Below are 19,192 nucleotides of genomic sequence, written 5' to 3'. Positions count from 1 at the left end.
CTTACTGCCAATCATTGTAGAGAACTATGTAGAGAGCTATGAACTGGGAATAAGGCTTTAAGGATTTGTTTTGTTTTGAATAAACAGTACTAATGTAGACTCTTTCTGCTGTTGCAGTAATTGTCTTACTTCTATTTCATGGGTAGTGTGATTTAGTTCTGAATATGCAGTTTGACCTTCTGTTTCACTACAGATAAGATTATGTGTAGGGGAAGGCTTAGAAAGAAGTAAGGCTGGCTGTCTAATGTTAAGATTTGGTTTGGTGTATTAGAAGAAAGCAGTCTTAGAGTAAAATGTGTATCACATTATTCCATGTTACAAGGAAAAAAACTTGGAAAAAATTAAAATTACTAGCTGTAGTGTTTGTTTTCAAAGTTAATATGCTTTTATTTGTGTGCTGTTGATCAAAACACGGGGGAATAAGAATTCAGACTGAATGCAGAATGTATATTGCTGCATTAGAAAATACAGTTATTATTTTTTATTTCTTTTATTTTACAGAATGATACCTTTGCTGATTTTGATTCCATGACAGATCGCCTTTTAGATGAAATTATACAGTATATACAAATTTATAATCTAACCCTTTCAAAAATCAGGTAATATCTGTTCTATACTATTTATAGAAATAAACTTAAAACTAGAGCCCTGTGTTGTTCTGAACTGTGATGCTCAGGAGCCGGCCAAAAGGGAGATGGGAAAGTGGGAAAGAGAAATTCAGGGAGGGGGAGGAACAGGGGAAAGGAGGACAAAGGAGAGAGAGGGAATTCCCAGCTGAAAGAAGACTGAAGAGTGCTGTAAGCTGACCTAGTCCTGTTGGTGGCTTTAGGGCAGAGTTCAGTATTACATTTAAGGAGCTGCTGTCCTGTCCTTCCTCAGATCCTGCATGGTAGGGTTCTGCAGAAAATCAGATGATACTTTGAGAAGGTAGAGGGAAACTGTAGTAGTGCTATGTCAAGAAAAAAAAAATAGTTTTCTTCTGATTTTGTAGTCTCTTCACCAAGCATGACGTAGCGGACTGTCTACCTTGCCATTCCTACAGGGAAATTTGCTTATCTGGGATGTTGAAGGACGGCTGTGTGAAAAGAAATACTCCATCATTTTGATGTTTTCTGATTGTTTCATCTGCTAAAAAGCATCTTTTATATCTTAATAGAAGGCTTACTCCAGTCTCTGCATTCCTCTTTCCTTTTCCAGTTACTTCCAGGGAATACCTGTTCCATTTATTTTCTCAAAGTAGGGTACGCCATTTTGGGCAGACTACCTTACGAACCCAACCGTGTTGCTGGAGTTAGCTCATTGATAGATGAAAGAAGCAAATTCAAGCCTGACTTCTTTTGTTTAGGCATACTCAAATTGTACATCTGGAGAGGTTTTTGACTTGCTGCTCACATGCATTTCCTACAGGTTTCTGTATACCCATGCGCTTGGTAGGCCTTATTCGGCTAGGCAAAACATCTAACATGTTTAAACATAATTTCACTTTTTAAACCAATGTTTCTATTTTCAGATAGGCAAGATCTGACATGGTTAATTTCATCTAAATCGATGACTTTAAAAGCACTGTGTGATCGTATTTGTATTATGCAGACTGCATGTTAGCACCCTCCCTACAGGAGAGGAGAGTTCTGTAACCCACCAGCACACGCTGGTATCTTCCCTCCCATGCTGTGGTCTGAAGGCTGTAATGAACAAACCCACCCAGTTACCTTCTTGTTCGTACCTGAGAATTGAGTTCTCGTTTGCTTTTGGTTTGCTTCTCTCATGAAACTCTCAATTTGTAAGTATTTTTTCAGTTTTATTTATTACTTGTCACTTGAAAGAGAACAGAAATTACCATTTTTTATTTTAGTTTCCATTTCAAAGTGTGTACTTGTCTTTGGCCCTGCAAAGCAGAAGTGTCTCATCTCTCAACTTTAGTTTTTCTTATGAGAAAGTTAAACCTATGAGCAAATTCTGCAGCTGTTTCCTGGTAGTTATGTGAGGGAAATTTCAGAAAGAAATGTGCTTAGATGCAAGTCCTTGAAGGAATGAACCAGAAAGCCCAGGAAAGTACTGTTGAGAAATCGTCTGTTCAAGTAGCCAATGCATTCCTACCTCTTTTTGGCTGTCCCACTGTAAAGAAAGTGGACTTTGTGCTAGTTAGCCATGCTGTCCTGAACGATGCTATTTCTCCTCATAAAATCTCCCTGTCTGCTAAAGGAAGTGTTCTCTGTACAGATGCTGCTCAATAGCTGAGTCAAATTAGAAATCGGTCTCCCGACCTATAATGATTCTGTATGGCAAAAAAACTGACATCACTGTGTGTTTGAAATACCTGTTCAGTCTCTCTTTTACACTGAAAGTCTTGTTACAGGCAAAAGAGAACACACTTCTTATGCAGAGCTAAGAATCTATTATTAGTCCAGTTAGTCTTTTAATAGTCTCATTAAAAAATGCAGCAAAAAGTTACTATTAGTCTAGTTATAGTACTACCAAAATTCATAGTCCAAATTAATGCAGAAAAGTCGCCTTACTCAATCTTAAAGGTCTTTTCCAACCAAAATGATTCTATGACTCTGTGATTATTAATATGACTAAAGTTGCTATACAGAAACTTTCTAAGTATCTTTTCTCAGGTGGTAGGCTCCCCTTCCAGCAGCTGTCTGGATCCTAAGTTCGGTGGTTTCTGTCTTCCTAAAGCAGTGGGATGTTAACATCCTGGGGCTTCAGTGTAAGGAGAACGATGCTCACAGTGGTGGTTTTGCCTCCTTGGCCTTGGATCTGCCTGAATTTATTTTTGTATTTCCATATTTTCAGTCTGCCCGCATGTTCTTTCTTTAGTTTCCCATATACTCTCCCCACCCCCCCGCCCCCTTTCTCTGTTATCCCCAATACTGGCTTTCTTTCCTCAGTTGTAAGATTTTGCTTCTGTAGTGACAGTAGACCATTGGGGACCTCTGGCATATGATACCTGTCTGGACTCTTCCATACAACACTGTATTCTAGTGACACGCAGTTCAAACCACACTGAGTAACTACTGGTTATTAATAGAAACTATGGTGAAAGTAAAGCGGCTTTAGACGGCCTGAATTGTTACTTCACTGCCAGATGAATGTTGTCACGCTAAAACAAACTAAAATCAGCTCAGGCCAAGACAAGTCAGGGGAAGTTCTGAGTTACTGTGCTGTCAAATGTCGTGTCTTCAGATAATGACAAAATCCTATTTACTGTGCTACATTCTTGTCCTGATGTAAGAAGAGGAGGCACTCCATGTACCGTCAGAACCCAGGGCCATACTATAGCGTCAGCCTCAGTGAACCAACAATTTTGGTAATGCCAAAGCTAAACCAGTTATTGCACCAGTACACTATTCGACATGTGCATTGATCTCTGAACAAAATCTTCGTGCTCACTACAGGTGTGCAGCAGGCATGAACTGGAAGCTCGATTCAAACCAACAGCAGTTTGTCTTATAAAACAACTGAATCATGAATAGTTCAGGTTGAGGGGACCTCTAAGGGGTCATCTGGACCAGTCCCACCTTCAAAGTTAATGTGACTTTGAAGCAAGTGAAATTGCTCAGTCATACCCATTCAAGTTTTGAGTAAATGTGAGGATGGAAGCACTTCCAGGACATTGCATAGTTAGCAAGTAAACCACGTGCTCTTACAGTGTCATTTCAGAAACTGTTTTCCTCATTCAGGTCTTACATAAATTTCTGATGACCTGTATTGGATGTTAACCTCAGTTGGATTATTCAGCTTGTCATCCTCTTTCCGAAGTAACATTGGCTCTCAGAAAAAGAAAACAATTTTTTAATGCTATGCATATATTAAATTAAAACGGCTGTTCATTGTTTCAGCACCTTTTTGATTATGGCTTTTGATAGATTTTTTTCTTCCATGAATTTTTATAGTTGGACAGGACTTGTCATTTGTTAGCACAGAATAATGAGGTTTTACCTCGTCTTAATTTTCTAATTTAATGATCTGAATTGGTAGACTTGTGCCATAAATGCTAATAAATACTACAGTATAATTCTGTTACTTCAGTGTGTTGAGTTAGTGATAGCTTGCGTTCAGAAGACAGTAATATTGCCACCTACTGTTCAGAAATACATGGGCTTTGCAGAGCATCCCACGGTTGCAGGTATTTGAAACGACAAATAGAATTGGCTACATTTTTGTCTACACTTTCAAATCCCTTTTTGAAGGGTTTTCCTTTTCATCCCTTTTCTTTTTTGATTTGAGCAAATCCTTAAACCTTTCTCTCTTAGAAAATAAAGGCTTATTGTGTGTTCACCTAAATATCTAAATTTGAACCCAATATATTACTGTAACCTTTCTTATTTTTCTAAGTCTTTCCAAATTAAGAACAAGTGTTTAATCTTTGAGGTACATTCACATAGCCAATTGGGAGCAGCTTTTTTTTTCCTAAATGGATCTTTGATGTTTCTGGAGTTTTGGTTTAGGTTTGCCCATATTCTTGAGTATGATAGGGTTGATTGATGGATCACTGGATTTTTTTCCAGTGACAAAATTGTCTTTTGTTATGGTACAATAGAAATAGTTTCTCATCCCTTTATGGCATTTAGTAAATAGTGGATGAACTGTCAAGAAAACATCTCTGCTAATGTTCAGATCATCTTTAGAAAATAAGCTCTTCTATTCAAGAGCAGTTATGTCATGCAGGTCATCTTCAGGATAAACTCAAATTCTGTGGACATTTTCTTGTTCCTAAAGAAACTTAAGGTTTTGTTTTTCTTGTGTGGACTTTATGATGTACTCTGAGAGAATAGTTTTAAATTTTAGTATTCAAGAGAGTCAGCAGTTCAGTATTTTGCAAATGTGCTGCTGTTGTGCTAACAGCACAGAGGATACATACCTTTCATTTCTAAATTAGTTAGGCAAGTATAGGAAGCTGTAGCAAAGAATTTCTGATACTGCAGCAATTCTGAAAATCTGATAGTAAAAGCGAACGGGAAGAATATACATATATGCTTAAACTGTATATTAGTAAGGAACAACTTGCCTATTGTGTCATAGAAATGTATAATTATGTCAGAGTTCAGGAGTGGCCCTTCCATTCTGTAACTTAATGTTTGAATTTTTTCATTTACCTTTAAATTGGAATTTTCAGAGTCAATAATTCTTGCTTGGGAATCAATTAAACAGTCAAGTAATTTTTTTGTGCTGCATTTTACACCGATATTACTGGTAGCTTGGTTTTAGCTATTTTTGTTGATGAATGTAGTGATACGGAGCAAACGGGAAGGATGATCTTACAGGTATATTGTGGCTCAGACACAATCCAGCCATGGCAGTTCTACTGTATATTTTTGGATGGTTGTCTGTTCTCTCCATGTCTTGAAATTACATTTGAAAACAGGAAGGCACTTTTTCCTTTGAATTTTGTGAGTCGTCTCTGCTGTATCTTCTTTAAGTCAGTGCCTAGGATGATGTGTGGTCCTTACCTCAGCCCGGATTCAAGTATAACTGCATAATAACTAGACTTGCTTGATTGTTTAGTGTCTCTTCTAAAGAAATGCTTTGTGCAGACTTGTGGATACAACAGTAGGAACCTCAGATTAAGTAATTATTCTTGGATACATTAAGCTAAAGAATCCCATCCCTCTTTCCCGTTAACTTGCTTAACCAGGGAAACGACTACATGTAATATTCTCCTGGCAGACAGTTATTCTTCAGTTGTCTCACTCAAGCTGAAATCACTTCTTTTGGTCCAACGGATTTTATATGTTGCTTCTATTTTAAAATAATCAGATTCAGTTAAGTAATGGTTTTCCCCCTTACAGGAGTACCTTTGGAATCCTTCTCCACTAGGTTGTTTCAGTAACTTTCATGCATTTATCACACCGAATGCCATCACATGCCAAAGTAGTGATTTATTCCGTCATAAAATATTCACTCATAAAATATTTTCTGAATATTTGGTGCTAAAGGAAGTACACCCAGAAATAATCTTGGGGTTGGGTGGGAGATGCTGCTGGAAGGATGGTTGGTTTTTACTAGCTTTCCAAAAACAATGTATAAACTAATTCTGGAGGAGCTCAGAACATGTGTGTAATGAGTTTGTGCAGCTTGAGAGATATGGATGAGCTATGTTTTCTGTGTGACATAAAATACAGGCTTCTGAATGGAAACTTTTAATTAATTTTTTTCCTATGCTCTTTCAACATTTTATGACACGTTTTATTTTTCTCTGTTTAAAAGAAAAAAGATTGCCATCAAGTTCTATGTTATGCTGTTTTTTCTTTTTAAACAGCTTTATTGGACACTCACTGGGTAATTTAATAATCCGTTCAGTGCTCACAAGACCTCGATTTAAGTATTACCTCAACAAACTTCATACCTTCCTGTCTTTGTCTGGACCACATCTTGGTACCCTCTACAACAGCAGTGCTCTTGTTAATACAGGTAAAGTATTATTTTTAGGAGTATAAATTTAGGGGAGATTCTAACTTTGAAATGCCCTTAGTGCACATTTCTGCATTACTTTGATTATAAAAAAGTGCACATTTCACTGTCGTAAGAAAAGAGTTCTGAAAATAAAGTATCAATAGAAGGATGTGCAAGATTGACATAAGCATTTTCCATTACGTTTGATTCAGGTTTTCTGTTACACCATAAATAAACTCCAGTTTTAATATGTTGAGCTCAATTTATTATAAACCAAATTTTAATACACTTAATCTGCAAAACAAGTAGGTAAGATGCATTAAAATAATTCTGAACTACTAGTAGTGTCTTTTCTCTCTCAGAAATGTCTTGCAACCTGCAGCATATTTCTGCAGGTGTGTTTGTACCTTATGAACGTCTGTTTTTCCAAAGATAAAAGGTAGCTCTAGGAGAACTTGCAGAAACTGCTGACTTTTGAAGTAAAGGTTGGAAAATACTTTCAGATAGCATCGAATTTTTAAATGAAAACTTGTTTCGGAGATTACCACCTATCTTGGAGGCCCCAAACCCAAACCGAGTAACACTTATTTTCACTAAATAGAAACATGCTTATGCTCCAAAAATCACAGATTACTTTGTTTAGTGCCAGTTCATTTATTGATTGTTATATGTTTTGTACAAAAATGAGGAGGAAAACAATTGATTCACATGTGCTGAGCTTAAGTGGACAGGAATTGGTGGCTATCTGGAGCTATTGGTGGAGTTCATAAAAGCAGATGGAACGTGAGAGCTCTTTGAATTTGGTTGAGATGGTGCTGTTTATAGCCCTGAATATACCACCGTTGAGGTTACGTCAAGATTAAGACATCTACAATAGAACTCACTATGGGCATCTACTAGGTGTTTAACCTACAATATCTGTAGACAGTTTCTTTCAGGTATTTTCATCTGTAACTGAATCTCACCCAAATCACCCCAAATGCTAGCATTACTTTGCTTTTAGAAATTGTTTTCCAGGATATGGGAAGCAGGGCTGTTTTCTTGTTTATGTAATCACCAGCAAATGACTTTCAGTTAACTTAAGTTTAACTTATCAATATCAATATCAACTTAACAATATCAAAGTATAATCCAGAATATATTCACTGAAAAAAAAAAAAAAAAAAGAATTTCTGGAATATTTAATCTCTTTTATAGTTCAAGACTATACAAAACATCCTTTTCATGTAATAGTCTTCCTCTACATTTCAGACACTTGTAAGATTTTTGGAAAATGCCAAGATAGTAATAAGTAATGGTTATTGAAGTCTAAATCGCTATACTGTACGTATGCATTAATATCTGCCAATAAATTGCATTTTAAAAGGTAACTGTTTCTCTGAGAGTTGAATCAACATATAAAGAGATTCTTGAGGCTATAAGGGCTTGATGCCTACTACCAAAAGAATGCTTGGCAAGGGAGGTAAGGTTTTCTGAAACGTCAGCTGCTTGGCTCATTGACTAATTAGGAGGGTACAGCATCACAGAAAATGTTATACTATGGTATTCTTCCAAGAAAATTCTGCTTCCTTTTTTTCAAGCTATACGTAATGAATTTGGTGGTTCTACAAGGTTATTTTTAGAAATCTGAGAAGTAATGCTTATTTATTGCTACATATTTGGACATTAAAATGTTCTGTTACTCTGAAAATCATTGAAATAGAGTTTGTATATTGCCTTACAGCTAACGTAGTCATCTATCTTTGCTTCTTGCAAGTATAGTTACTTTTTGTAGGCAGGCTTGTACATTAGCGGAAATAACGGCCCTCATGCTTTTTTATATATAGAGAGAGGAGAGAATAATGAACAAAAATTTAAAATGTTTCTGGGCTTGAAAATGCTGACATGAAAAATAAGATTAATATGTGGGAGGCTAAATAGATAGATTTTACATATGTTTAATTAGGGTTTGTATTTTATTGTGGCTCTATACTCATGTTGTACCTAACAATGCAGGACTGTGGTTTATGCAGAAGTGGAAGAAATCTGGTTCTTTATTGCAATTGACATGTCGAGACCATTCAGATCCACGACAAACATTCTTATACAAACTTAGTAAAAAAGCAGGTAAGCTTTGTTAATACTTATCTTTTAAAGGCCACTGTATATAAATGTGAATAGGAAAGGTAAAAAAAAAAATACGTTTCCAACAAGCTCCTGTTTCAGTTTATTTAAGAGTTACTTTGGCTTTAGTCCCATATTCTTCAACTAAACTTCAACTGTTTGTAAACAATTTCTGTGGCGGAGGTGGACCATTGCTTTGAGACTTTCCTTCCTGAGTGGAATTTCTGAGTGCAGCCACTACACTGCTAGATCTGTATATCTATATCAGCTTCCTCTTGAACCACTGAAGCTAGTGATTTCAGTGTGATAAGTCAATTACATTAATTTAGGATTACCTGTTTATGTATCTGTCTTATCTAGTTTATAAATTTAAAATTCTGCTTTAAATTTTGCTGACTTTGTCTTTTGTTACCTCAGTAAGATTATCAGGGAAAACAAAACCTCACTTTGATAAAGGAAGGAAAAGTTGTATTTAGCATAACAGCTAAAAAACAGATTAGATTACTCATATCAATCTTACAGTTTTCTCTGGTTTCAATATTCTTATTTCAGCTGTTGGCTGAGAGCCAGTTTTGCTAGTGAATAATGTGCCAGGTGGGGGTGGTTACCATTACACGTTGTAAAGTTACTGAGAATGGATCTGACAGGTATTTCTGCATGGGTGTCAGCCAAGCAATTGTGGAGCCAGAGATGCTCAGAGTGTTTTGTGAAAAATGCGGGCACGTTTCTCCATCAAAATATTTGTAGTTGTCACAGCTGAAATTCTGTTGAGAGCAAAGCAGTACCAAGATATGGGCAGGAAAAGTCTGACCTCTAGCTCTTGAGATGTTCAAATATAAAACTTAGAAGACTTGGAAGAAGCAGAAAAGAATAATGAGCGAGGAGAAAAATCATGGATAAGATATGAATGTTGATCAAAAACTGATTTTTAGAAGAATGTGGGATTCCCCCCCCCCTTCAAAATCTACTATCACAAAGTGATTTTGTTGCTGATAAGGTAATATTTAAGGCTGAACTGCTATTTAGAGGAGAGCAACTGAAGTCCTCTCAGTCTAGCTTTGCAGTCATTTAAAAATAAATGTTTGATCCTAAACAGAAGTTATGAGCTTCTGAGAAGTTACACAGTGGATGCTGAGCCTGTGAGACCTATGTTATAGACATAATCGTTTGGCTTTAAAGAATGTGGTGTTCCTGGGTTTTATGTGTGTATATCTCGGCACATCTAGATACACTGCTATTTGAGTGTCTGGAATATCTGTTCTGGAAATAACAACATACTTTCTTGACAGACCTCTATATGACAGGCTTTCTGAAAGACCTGAATAGCATTGTCTGAAGAGTCACAATGTGTTTCAGACTTTGCTCTCCATAAACTGTAGAGGGAGCCTAAAAGTTTTAGGGCTCAGTTTCCCCTTTCTAACTCCTTACTGAAGAGATAGAGCTGCAAGCTGGGCCACAGCCTCATACACCATCTTGTTTCCAGGTCTTTCAGTGAGCTTGGTGTGAGGGAGAAGGAAAGTTTGGGGGAGAAGGAGAGAGAAAGAGATGAAAGTTTGATAATTTTGTTTAAGGAGAAAAGGAAGCAAGCTTTACACTTCCCTAAAAGAGAAGAAAGAAAGTTTTCCTTTAAGGGGTGAGCTAATATATGTATGTACACTGTAGGTGTTGGTGTCTTTAGCTCTTGATATCTGTACGAGGCATGTTTCTGTCCTGCCATACCTTGCTCATTCGATGGGCGTACAGTATTGGCTGTGCTTGACTCTCAAACACCAGATGAGAGGAGTTTGGGATTCCCCCGACTGTATGGTTTCTCTTTTCAGATTTTAGATTCAGAGAATTTGCATAGTGTCCTCTACAGGGATTCCAAACATAGGTGTTCCCAGAAATCACTTTTCTCTAGGCTACATGCAAGAGACTGACAACACTGTTGAGAAGTATAGCCCTGAATTTTCAACTTCTGTTGATTTTTGTAATTTTATAGGAAAATAAGAGTCTAACATGAAGAAACTTCTGTTGCTAATCAATGTGGTGGCTTCTTCAGATGTTGGCTTTGCAGCTGGGAAAATCCCCAAGGCAGCAAAATGTGCTGCTATTTCAACTCCTCTGTGATCTAGTTGGTTTCCAGATCATCCCTAAAACTGACTGTGGATCCAGCAGGTTATGTTTTGAGGGTCTGGGTCTTGGCCGCAGTGTTATATGGTGGTTTGTGACACTAGTTCTCAAATCTGCCAGAGAACATACCTGTTAAACATACCCTGTTAAACACATCATCTTGTTACTTAACCCCAAAATGGATGAAGTTCCTGATTTCTCTTGGTCATTGTGGGTGAAAGTACAGTTGACTATGTCCTCTTCCACCCTTCCAAAGAAGCTCCACTAAGCACTGATGCGTAGTGCTATTCAGAAATGAGACTTTTGCTCGTATCTGTTCTCTGTTCTGAATCCTGGAATAGGGATTCAGAGTAAAATATCAGAATAAAAATATCACAAACACCAGAATTGTTGCAGTCATGAACACATTTCTATTAACTCCTTTTCGGTGCTGCTCTTATGATAGCAACACATCTAGAAGGATCTTTGACAAACATTTTTACCAGTCTGGCTTTTTCTTCCAAGTTTGGGACCAGGCTGGGCTTCATGGCTGGATGGTCACCTCAGGCTCTTGAATCTCATAGTCAGGAGCAGCACCAGCTACCTTCTCTGCCGCTCTCAAAATTTTTGGACTTTTTATCTTTCCAGAAATCTCTCTCAAAAGAAGCTGTTTCGAGAGGGGGTTTAATGCTTTAATGCTGGGGGCTTATAAAATACTCTGTCAGGAGAAGCAAACTTTATATGTAACTGCAAAAAGAAGAATTGTGAGTCTTATGAGCATATGCAGAGTCTCACCTAACAATAGTTTAAGACTTTAAAAGAACCTTTGCAACTGAGAAATGATAAAAATATCATGAATAAATCCCTCCCATCTATATCATGGAGCTCTTCCTTTGTACAGTGTAACTCGGTATGTCATTACTTGCTGAAGGAATGGTGACCCAGAACTTGCTCTTCTCAGTTTAAGTTCTCTACCTCAGTTTTTCTGTACTGTAAAAATCTGATAAGATTTTTTTTAAAGCAGCCAGTAAAAAACATAGGTTTTCCTAACAGTTACAGTTGTTACAATGCTGCTATTTGTATATTGTAGTTCATCCTTTGATAGGAGTGAATGATAATTATTCAGTTCTAAAATAAAAGCTGAAACTGTTGCATATATGTGGTCTGTACTCAAGCCGTAGATGCTTATTATCATTAGTTGTGATCTGATTATTTTTTGTTTCTTTTAAAAATAGCTGGTACCAACTTGAGTTTGTTATTTGACAGAAAACTTGGTGTAAATTGGCTAATGTGTTATGTTGTACCTGGGAAGTGTAACTATATGCAGGAATACTGATTCATCTGAGTGACAAAAGTTGCATTACAACAAGTTTCTGTTGCTGTCATTAATGTTGTTAGTATCCTCTAAATTAAAAGGGAATGTGTTCACCGCAACATAGGTATCTATGATTTAGAATGGGTTCATTGGATTGTTCTTTCAGAGGTACACCCAGGTAAGAGTTTTGTTTGCAGAATTTCCTCAGATCTAGTATTGGAGCCACAGTAGCTCTCATTTAGCAAGTGAACACTGAGAGCACTGAAGTTTCATTTTCAATTAATTTGTCAAGGCAGAATAGCATGTAACTTATTTTAACAATTCTCTATCTGTTTCTGGTGTATAAATAGGAATTGACTCTTAAAATTGTAAATGCCTTTTGAAATGGTTGATTCATTAAATTATAGCAAATGACAAGTAATGATGGTTAACTAAGTGCTTTTCTAACTCTTTCTATAGCATTGTATTGGTTGGTCTGTTAACTAGTTCTGCTTTTATGCACTTAATGGAGTGTTACAGTTGTAGAATGTTTTTTTAAAAGTCCAGTACAACTCTTTCGTTGCCCAGCTATTGAGCTTGTTAAAGCAGAATGAGTGACTTTAAAAAGTCAGCTTGTCAAAGCAAACTTAAGCACACATATATTACCTTCACGTTTCAGAATTATGAAAACATAAGAATTTTTCAGGCCATTTATGCTGTGAGAATAAATCTTTATTTCAGAGAGTACTAGCAGGTAGTGGGAAGAAACTGAAATGTAAATATTTTGCAATTCTAATTGGATTGTTGTTTTTTTAAAAAAAATGTAGATGTTTTCATTCTGGACTTGATGATTCAAAATTCTCGGAAGTTATAAGTAGTTTCTCTTTTAAAATTATCATCATTGCTAATAACTGCTAAGGAGCAAAATCTGACCTTATTTGCTTATAAGGAAAAAAAGGCAATAGGATTATTTATTCAGAATGAAAAAAAGAGTTAAAGTGTATGCTGTTTCTTGAATTGTAAGTTACTTTAAGCACTGGTCACTGTCTGTTAGCAGTTGAGGTATTTGTGCCATCTTTAATCCAGTGAAAAAAATCAGTTTCATGATGTTGCTTCTTCATAATGATAATGGTTAGAATTATGTTCTTTGACAATAATCTCCTTGAAATCTGCTTGTCATGTCTTCAGCAGCTACAACCTGTCTGGTAATTTCTGGAGATCTTGGAAATTATTATTAATTTCGTACTGTGATGAGAAATTACACCAGGTTGCCAGCTATGAGAACACGTGTTCAATACAAACACAGTTGTAGTTGCACAGATGAAAAAATACACGAGAATTTCTGCATTATATGTAAATAGTGTTTTGTGTTGTTGTATTATGGATTCAATGAAAAGTAAGGGTTTCATTTTTTTTTAATTTACTTAAGAAGATTTTTAGACACAAAAATAAAAATTAGGTAGTTTTCTATTTTTCTGATTGCTTGGCTTTAAGATGTTAGCATGGTCTATGCACTTAGCAGAAATTACTACTTTTTGTAACTGAACAGTTGACATTTGCCATAAAACTTATTAGGCAGACCAGTCCTTAAAGGGATAACTGGGAATGAGTTAAGTATTATTTGAAACCAGTGAGTTGTGCAGCATGATTCAGCAACAAGTTCTGGAATTTACACAGCTTCTGATCTCTGTTTTCACTTAGTCTATTGGTATACTTAAGTATTTTCTCCAAGCAATAACTGCACCTTCATGTTTACTTTCTAACATCAAATGTAAAAATCAGCTAGCTTATGAAATGCCAACTGATTTTTTGTCTGAATCACTAAAATAATAATGATCAGAAGTTTTTTCTTTTAAGGAAGGATATGCATTTCATCAATATATTCAAACACATAATTGATTCCATTTGGAGCACATTGTAATTTTTGTCTGCAGAAGTAGAAAGGCAGTAGCTCCAGTGAAAAAGAAGATGCTTTCAGGTGTAGCTTGAGCACTGTCCCAAGCGCTTCTCCCAGCTTCTCTAATTCAGTTTGTTTTGTGCAGGGTAAACAAGCAAAGCTCTTCTATTTTTTTCCTTCTTCAGTTAGAATATTTTGCTTCTTACCTTATTTACATTTTATACTTGGCTAGTTACATCCTTCATAAAAATTAAAATATTCCGGGGAGTCCAGGAAAATAAAGTGTAAATTCTTGATTTGTAGCTATTGCCACCCAACAAATTGCACTTTCTTGTTTGTGGTACTTAAGATAGTAATTTTTTATGAGTTCAGAGACCCTGCCTTATACGTTAAGGAGTTAGTATTAAGAAAACAGTTTCATTTATGTGTAAGCTTTTTTTGATGATCTCATTGTCTAAGAAAAGTGTCCATGACATGTAACATTTGGCTTTCGTTTGGTTTCAAACAAGACTTTTGTGTGTGAATGCTTGTTTAGAATGCCAGTACACTGGTCAGTACAAGTATTAAAAACAAGGAATCCAGTTCCATTAGTTGGGCTTTGCCTGGAGAAACTTTAACTTGTCAGTCACCTGAAACAACATTAACTGAAGACTGTGGAAGTAGATCCCAATTTGATAGAAATTGTGGTTGAAGATTTGCATTAAAGGACTTGGCAAGTAGACTGACTCGAAACTTAGGACATTCTCCTATAAAGAACAATTAATGTGTTTCAAAATAATGACTTGCTGAGACAGGTGTCCATAAAGCAAACCTCAAAACGCTGTTTTCTGTCCCAGCTATGAATTGTTTGCTCACTGGCAGGAGCTCTTCCTGCAACAAACTTTGGACCTGCAAGTTTTTCTACCTCAGCTTTAGTTCTGCACTTTTGTAAAGTTCCATTTCTCGGCTGTAGAATATGCCCACATTAGCACTCAGGAACGCATTGAGAAGCGCATCTTTTCATGACCCCTGTTTACTTCAGAACACAATGAATGAGCTTTAGCAGCCCACACATGTTGCATCCACAGGTCTAGACTAGAGCTAGTCCAAAGTAAACTCTCCTGAAAATGGGCATTATGATGGTTGAGGGATTCCTAACACCAGCGGGTTTGCTTTAGTTCTGTTCCTCTTACGCCACGGAGTTCACAAATGTGAATGCACAGCCATAGTCTCTTCCAGGATGTTTTTGTGCTTACGTAGGTAGGCTTAGATTCATGTCTTAGTACTTCCATAGATCTTGATCAGTGGAATTCTGATGTGCTTATTTATTGCCTTATTTCCCCCCTTTAAAAATGTGTTTTTTCTAATTTTTCTAATCTCAGAAATGAGGAAAAAACTTCTCTTTTGGTTTTCATTTACATCCATGTTAACAGCAGATCAGCAGTGAAATAAGCATGGCTGACATTTTTTCTTCTTTGAGATACCTATTATGTCCAGGATGTCAGCTTAGCTTACTTGATGCCGTTTGGCTTTGTGGAGGGAAAAAGCATTTCAGCTCTTGGCTTGAGGGAGTGCCTGTTTACAGCTCATGATGAGGATGAGACTAGAACTGAAATAGCACCCCTGTTGGTAGCGTGGCATGGAGACTAACCTAATTGGTTCTGCTACGAGGAAGGACTTCCCAGCTCTCAGTAGCTCTATTCCATCAATATTGGAAGAATCTCTTAGGTTTTATAGCATCTGGAGGCAAGTGCTTTAAAGTAAAATCTTCAAGGCAGAGTTTTAGGGGACGTGAAACTCGTGAGTTGACATAAATCTAGCTCCCTAATCAGTCTTCTTGTGGGACTGAAGCTGTAAGCCTGAGCTTCCTTGCATCTGTATTGTGGCATCTTGAGACGTCAGTTGGCTCAGGATCTCAACGCTTGAATTTTTGGGGCATGATTCTAGTTGTGATGTGTTAACTTCACAAAGCAGGGTGGAAGACCAACTGCAGGAGATGACAGTCTTCCAGGGCACAATTTTTGAAGTCCCTATTTCCAGACTGCATTTATGGCAAAGCTTCCAGATCCCTATTTTCAAACAAGTATATAAATGGACAGAATTGTAGAAGACGTTGGGAGTATCATACCTGGAAAAAAACTGAGACGTTTCCTTCAAGTCAAAGCAACCGGGTATGACCCTGAGCGACCTGATCTAACATCGGAGTTGGCCTTGCTTTGCGCAAGTGGGTAGGTAGGATCAAATGATCGCCAAAGGCAACCACTTAATTTGGTACAGTTTTTAGCACTGTGCACTTCCATATTGGAGGTCATGTTATGCCTCTGTCCTGAGTAGTCCCAGAGCCTGTCTGGAAACCAGAAAGCATGCTGTTGAACAGCAAGCAGTTCCTTCTCATTGACAAATGGTTTGAGTTATTTTATGCTGTAGAAATCCAAGGGGTTGCTAGGCTCTGTATATTTATATACACCATTATGATGCCTCTCTTTCTCATCCATACAGTCATATGTGGTCTATATATATATCACATGAACCGTGTCAGAATAAACAACTTCCAGACTTCAGACATGGTCTTTTTCCTTCAAAATAGGCACAAAGAGCCATCCAAAGAAAAATCATCCAATAATAGTTAAACAATAAAACTCATGCTTATGAAATACCCTGTATGCCTTCTTTGTTTCCACTGAAGAGTTCCCTCAAACACTTTCATAATGAAAGATTCCTGATATTTATTATGCCTAAAATGAAGAGAAGCCCAAGGTGTTATTTTTATGAACCAGAATATAAAGCATAAAAATGAGTCACTCTGACCAGAAGGGGATGCCTAGTATATTAGACTGTAATGTCCTAATCCTGTGGTTTTGGTTTTGGGTTTTTTTTTTTTTTTTTTGGGGGGTAGGGGTTGTATTATATCATGTGAGGATGAAGAGAGTTTAGATGTTGATTGATGTAGACTGATGTTCCTCTAAAGATTCCCCAGGATGCCTCTTCCTTCTTTAGGTTGATTAAAAGATCTAGGCGATCCACATAGAATCATAAAATAGTTTGCATTGAAAGGGATCTTTAAAGGTCATCTGGGCTTCTTTGCACATTTGACATGAATGCTAATGGATATTTCTCTAGGGAAAGCACATATCAAAAAAACTTAATACAAGATAGACAGACTCCCGAGGAATTCACAGAACTATTACAGACTAGCCTGCAGATAATTCCTATTCTTGATTTATTCCAAATGCATTCTTTCCGACTCAGTACAAAGTTTTGGAACTGGCATCTACATCTTTGTGTAAGATGCTGCAGTCATTTTTCATCAGATACCAAATGAAAGAACACTGATTTAGTTGATCCTTTGAGACAGTGTGTTTTTTGCAGTGGGCACAGGCAAAAAATCCAAACAAACCCAAACAGATTCCTTATTTGAAGAGTACTGGAACCAGGATCTGATTTGGATGCATTTTCTGTATGTTTTCATAGATTTACAGAATTACTTTTTTTTAGTCTTCTGTGAAATCTGGGAAGATACATTTACTTCTTCAAATGCTGAAGTTGTTCAGCATTGTTTCTGTAACTTGACTTGGTTTGGAGATGTAGTCTTCATCATATGGTGTGTACAAAATACTCAGAATTAGGAAACCTGAAAAAAGGAGATTTTTCACTTCAGGCTCTACTGATGGCTTTAAGAACAGATATGTATTAATACTTAGTATATTGTCCTGGCAGTACAGCTTCTGAAAAGCAGATACTGTCTTTTTCCTACACAATCAGACCTCTTTTTTTAATAAAAGTTTGATTTGTGGAGATTGACACAGAAAATGCTTGCTGCAGGTTCCAAGAAGCAACTTGAAGAATGACTTTAGTTGCAGTACTTCTATAATTCTCAGACTGGACTAAAAACATTTTGTAAGTTAAAAGCTGACAGTTACGGGATCTGACCGTTATTCTCTGGAAATTAAAAGTCAGGCTAATAGCACCAGTGCAAAACTCATTAGCACTGGTGCAGATAGAGTTGGATCAAATCTGCCAATGATAAGATGTAAGCACTTTCCAGTCGAGCTTACCTTTACATATGCCTAAACTGTTTAAGTGTTTTCTGGTTTTGCCTAACAGTTGCCTTTGTATTTAACTGTAGATGGCTGTGATATTCATAAGGGGCTGTTCTAAGGCAAAGGCAACCTGTTTTCCTAAAATGCTCCATTGTATTTGGCTTAAAGCAGGAGGACAGCAGCAGAAACCTGCTAAAGCTTTTCACAGAAAACACAGCAAATGTCTTAAGGACTGGAACTTCGTCATCGTCATTACTGGGGGTTCCTACCTTTGCATCGTTGTACTATTAAGTGCTTGTCCAAGAAGTCGGAAGTCTGGGTTTAAATATAAAGGTTTAATTACATGTGGGGAGTCGTACTGGGTGGGCCTCACACCTGTGCTCAGGCTGGCCGAACCTTACAGTGAGGCAGTGCAGAGAGGCACCTACGCTAGGTGGCCTGTATCCACTACTTGTTGATGCTAGGAGTTAACCCTGAAGCTGCTATGCTGGTGACTGAAACATCAGTGAAGATGAGGCACTACCTGTCTTTAAGGTTTCTTTAAGCAGCATGGAGGCTTTACTCCCTTCTGTCCACCCAACCAGAAGCTGACTACTTCATTCCTAAGAAGCGAGATGAAGGTTTGAACCATAACCTGTTTAAATGGAAAACATCACAACTGGGCCATGCCCATATGTATTAAAATACATACAGAGGAAAGGCCAGTACCCAACATCTCATTATTCCGTAGCTCTACCTATTGTAATTGATTTTACTGCCTTTTTGTGCAAGATCTGACAATAAATTGGTACCAAATTTCAGTTGTAAGCTGTTTTGTTATTCTGTGGTAATTGTCGAAGGATTCGTTCTAATAGATAACTTTTTCTCTTTTTCCTGTAGGTCTTCATTACTTCAAAAACATTGTGTTAGTAGGATCTCTGCAGGATCGTTATGTTCCTTATCACTCCGCTCGCATTGAGATGTGTAAAACAGCTTTAAAGGATAAACAATCAGGTAAAAAATATCCTGCAAAATAAACAGGCCACTCAGCTTAAATCTTATAGGTCTCAGATTCATCCCATTTAATTCTGGGTGCTTAGCTGAGGCACCTCTGTTATGTGTTTTGACGCTCTGGGCTTACTTTATAGTAATGGTGAGAGAAAATCCATGTGGGAGCTAATTGCTTTCTGGATCTGTCCTGTTCTATTACATGCAGAAGGAGATGAGACTGAATAAATTTCTAGCCGATAGGCTTTTCTGAAAGTTACGTGGATGAACACAGCCCCTGATGTGTTACTTCATGAATAAGGAGGACAAATTGCTTTGATTTTTTGAGGACATCAAATTGTAGCATTATAGTGTGTGGGCTGTATTTAGTTGAGGCGTAATACTAGCACTGAAAGAAGAAGT

The 19,192-nt window shown here is 37.1% G+C and overlaps 1 protein-coding gene across 3 annotated transcripts in view; it reads left to right on the top strand.

The window, feature by feature from the left end:
- The window catches only part of FAM135A (family with sequence similarity 135 member A), a 94,665-nt gene that overhangs the window by 73,369 nt on the left and 2,104 nt on the right, over positions 1-19,192 (top strand). For all 3 annotated transcript variants that reach the window (XM_040599447.1, XM_040599446.1, XM_040599448.1), the window contains 4 exons: positions 502-599; positions 6,266-6,417; positions 8,395-8,505; positions 18,683-18,796. In XM_040599447.1, the coding sequence (XP_040455381.1) occupies positions 502-599; positions 6,266-6,417; positions 8,395-8,505; positions 18,683-18,796 (475 nt within the window). The remainder of the gene's footprint in view (positions 1-501; positions 600-6,265; positions 6,418-8,394; positions 8,506-18,682; positions 18,797-19,192) is intronic.

This window comes from Falco naumanni, chromosome 6 (genome assembly GCF_017639655.2).
Source record: "Falco naumanni isolate bFalNau1 chromosome 6, bFalNau1.pat, whole genome shotgun sequence".
NCBI lineage: Eukaryota > Metazoa > Chordata > Aves > Falconiformes > Falconidae > Falco > Falco naumanni.
Note: the sequence above shows the minus strand (reverse complement) of the source record. Positions and strands in the feature narration are given on the sequence as shown.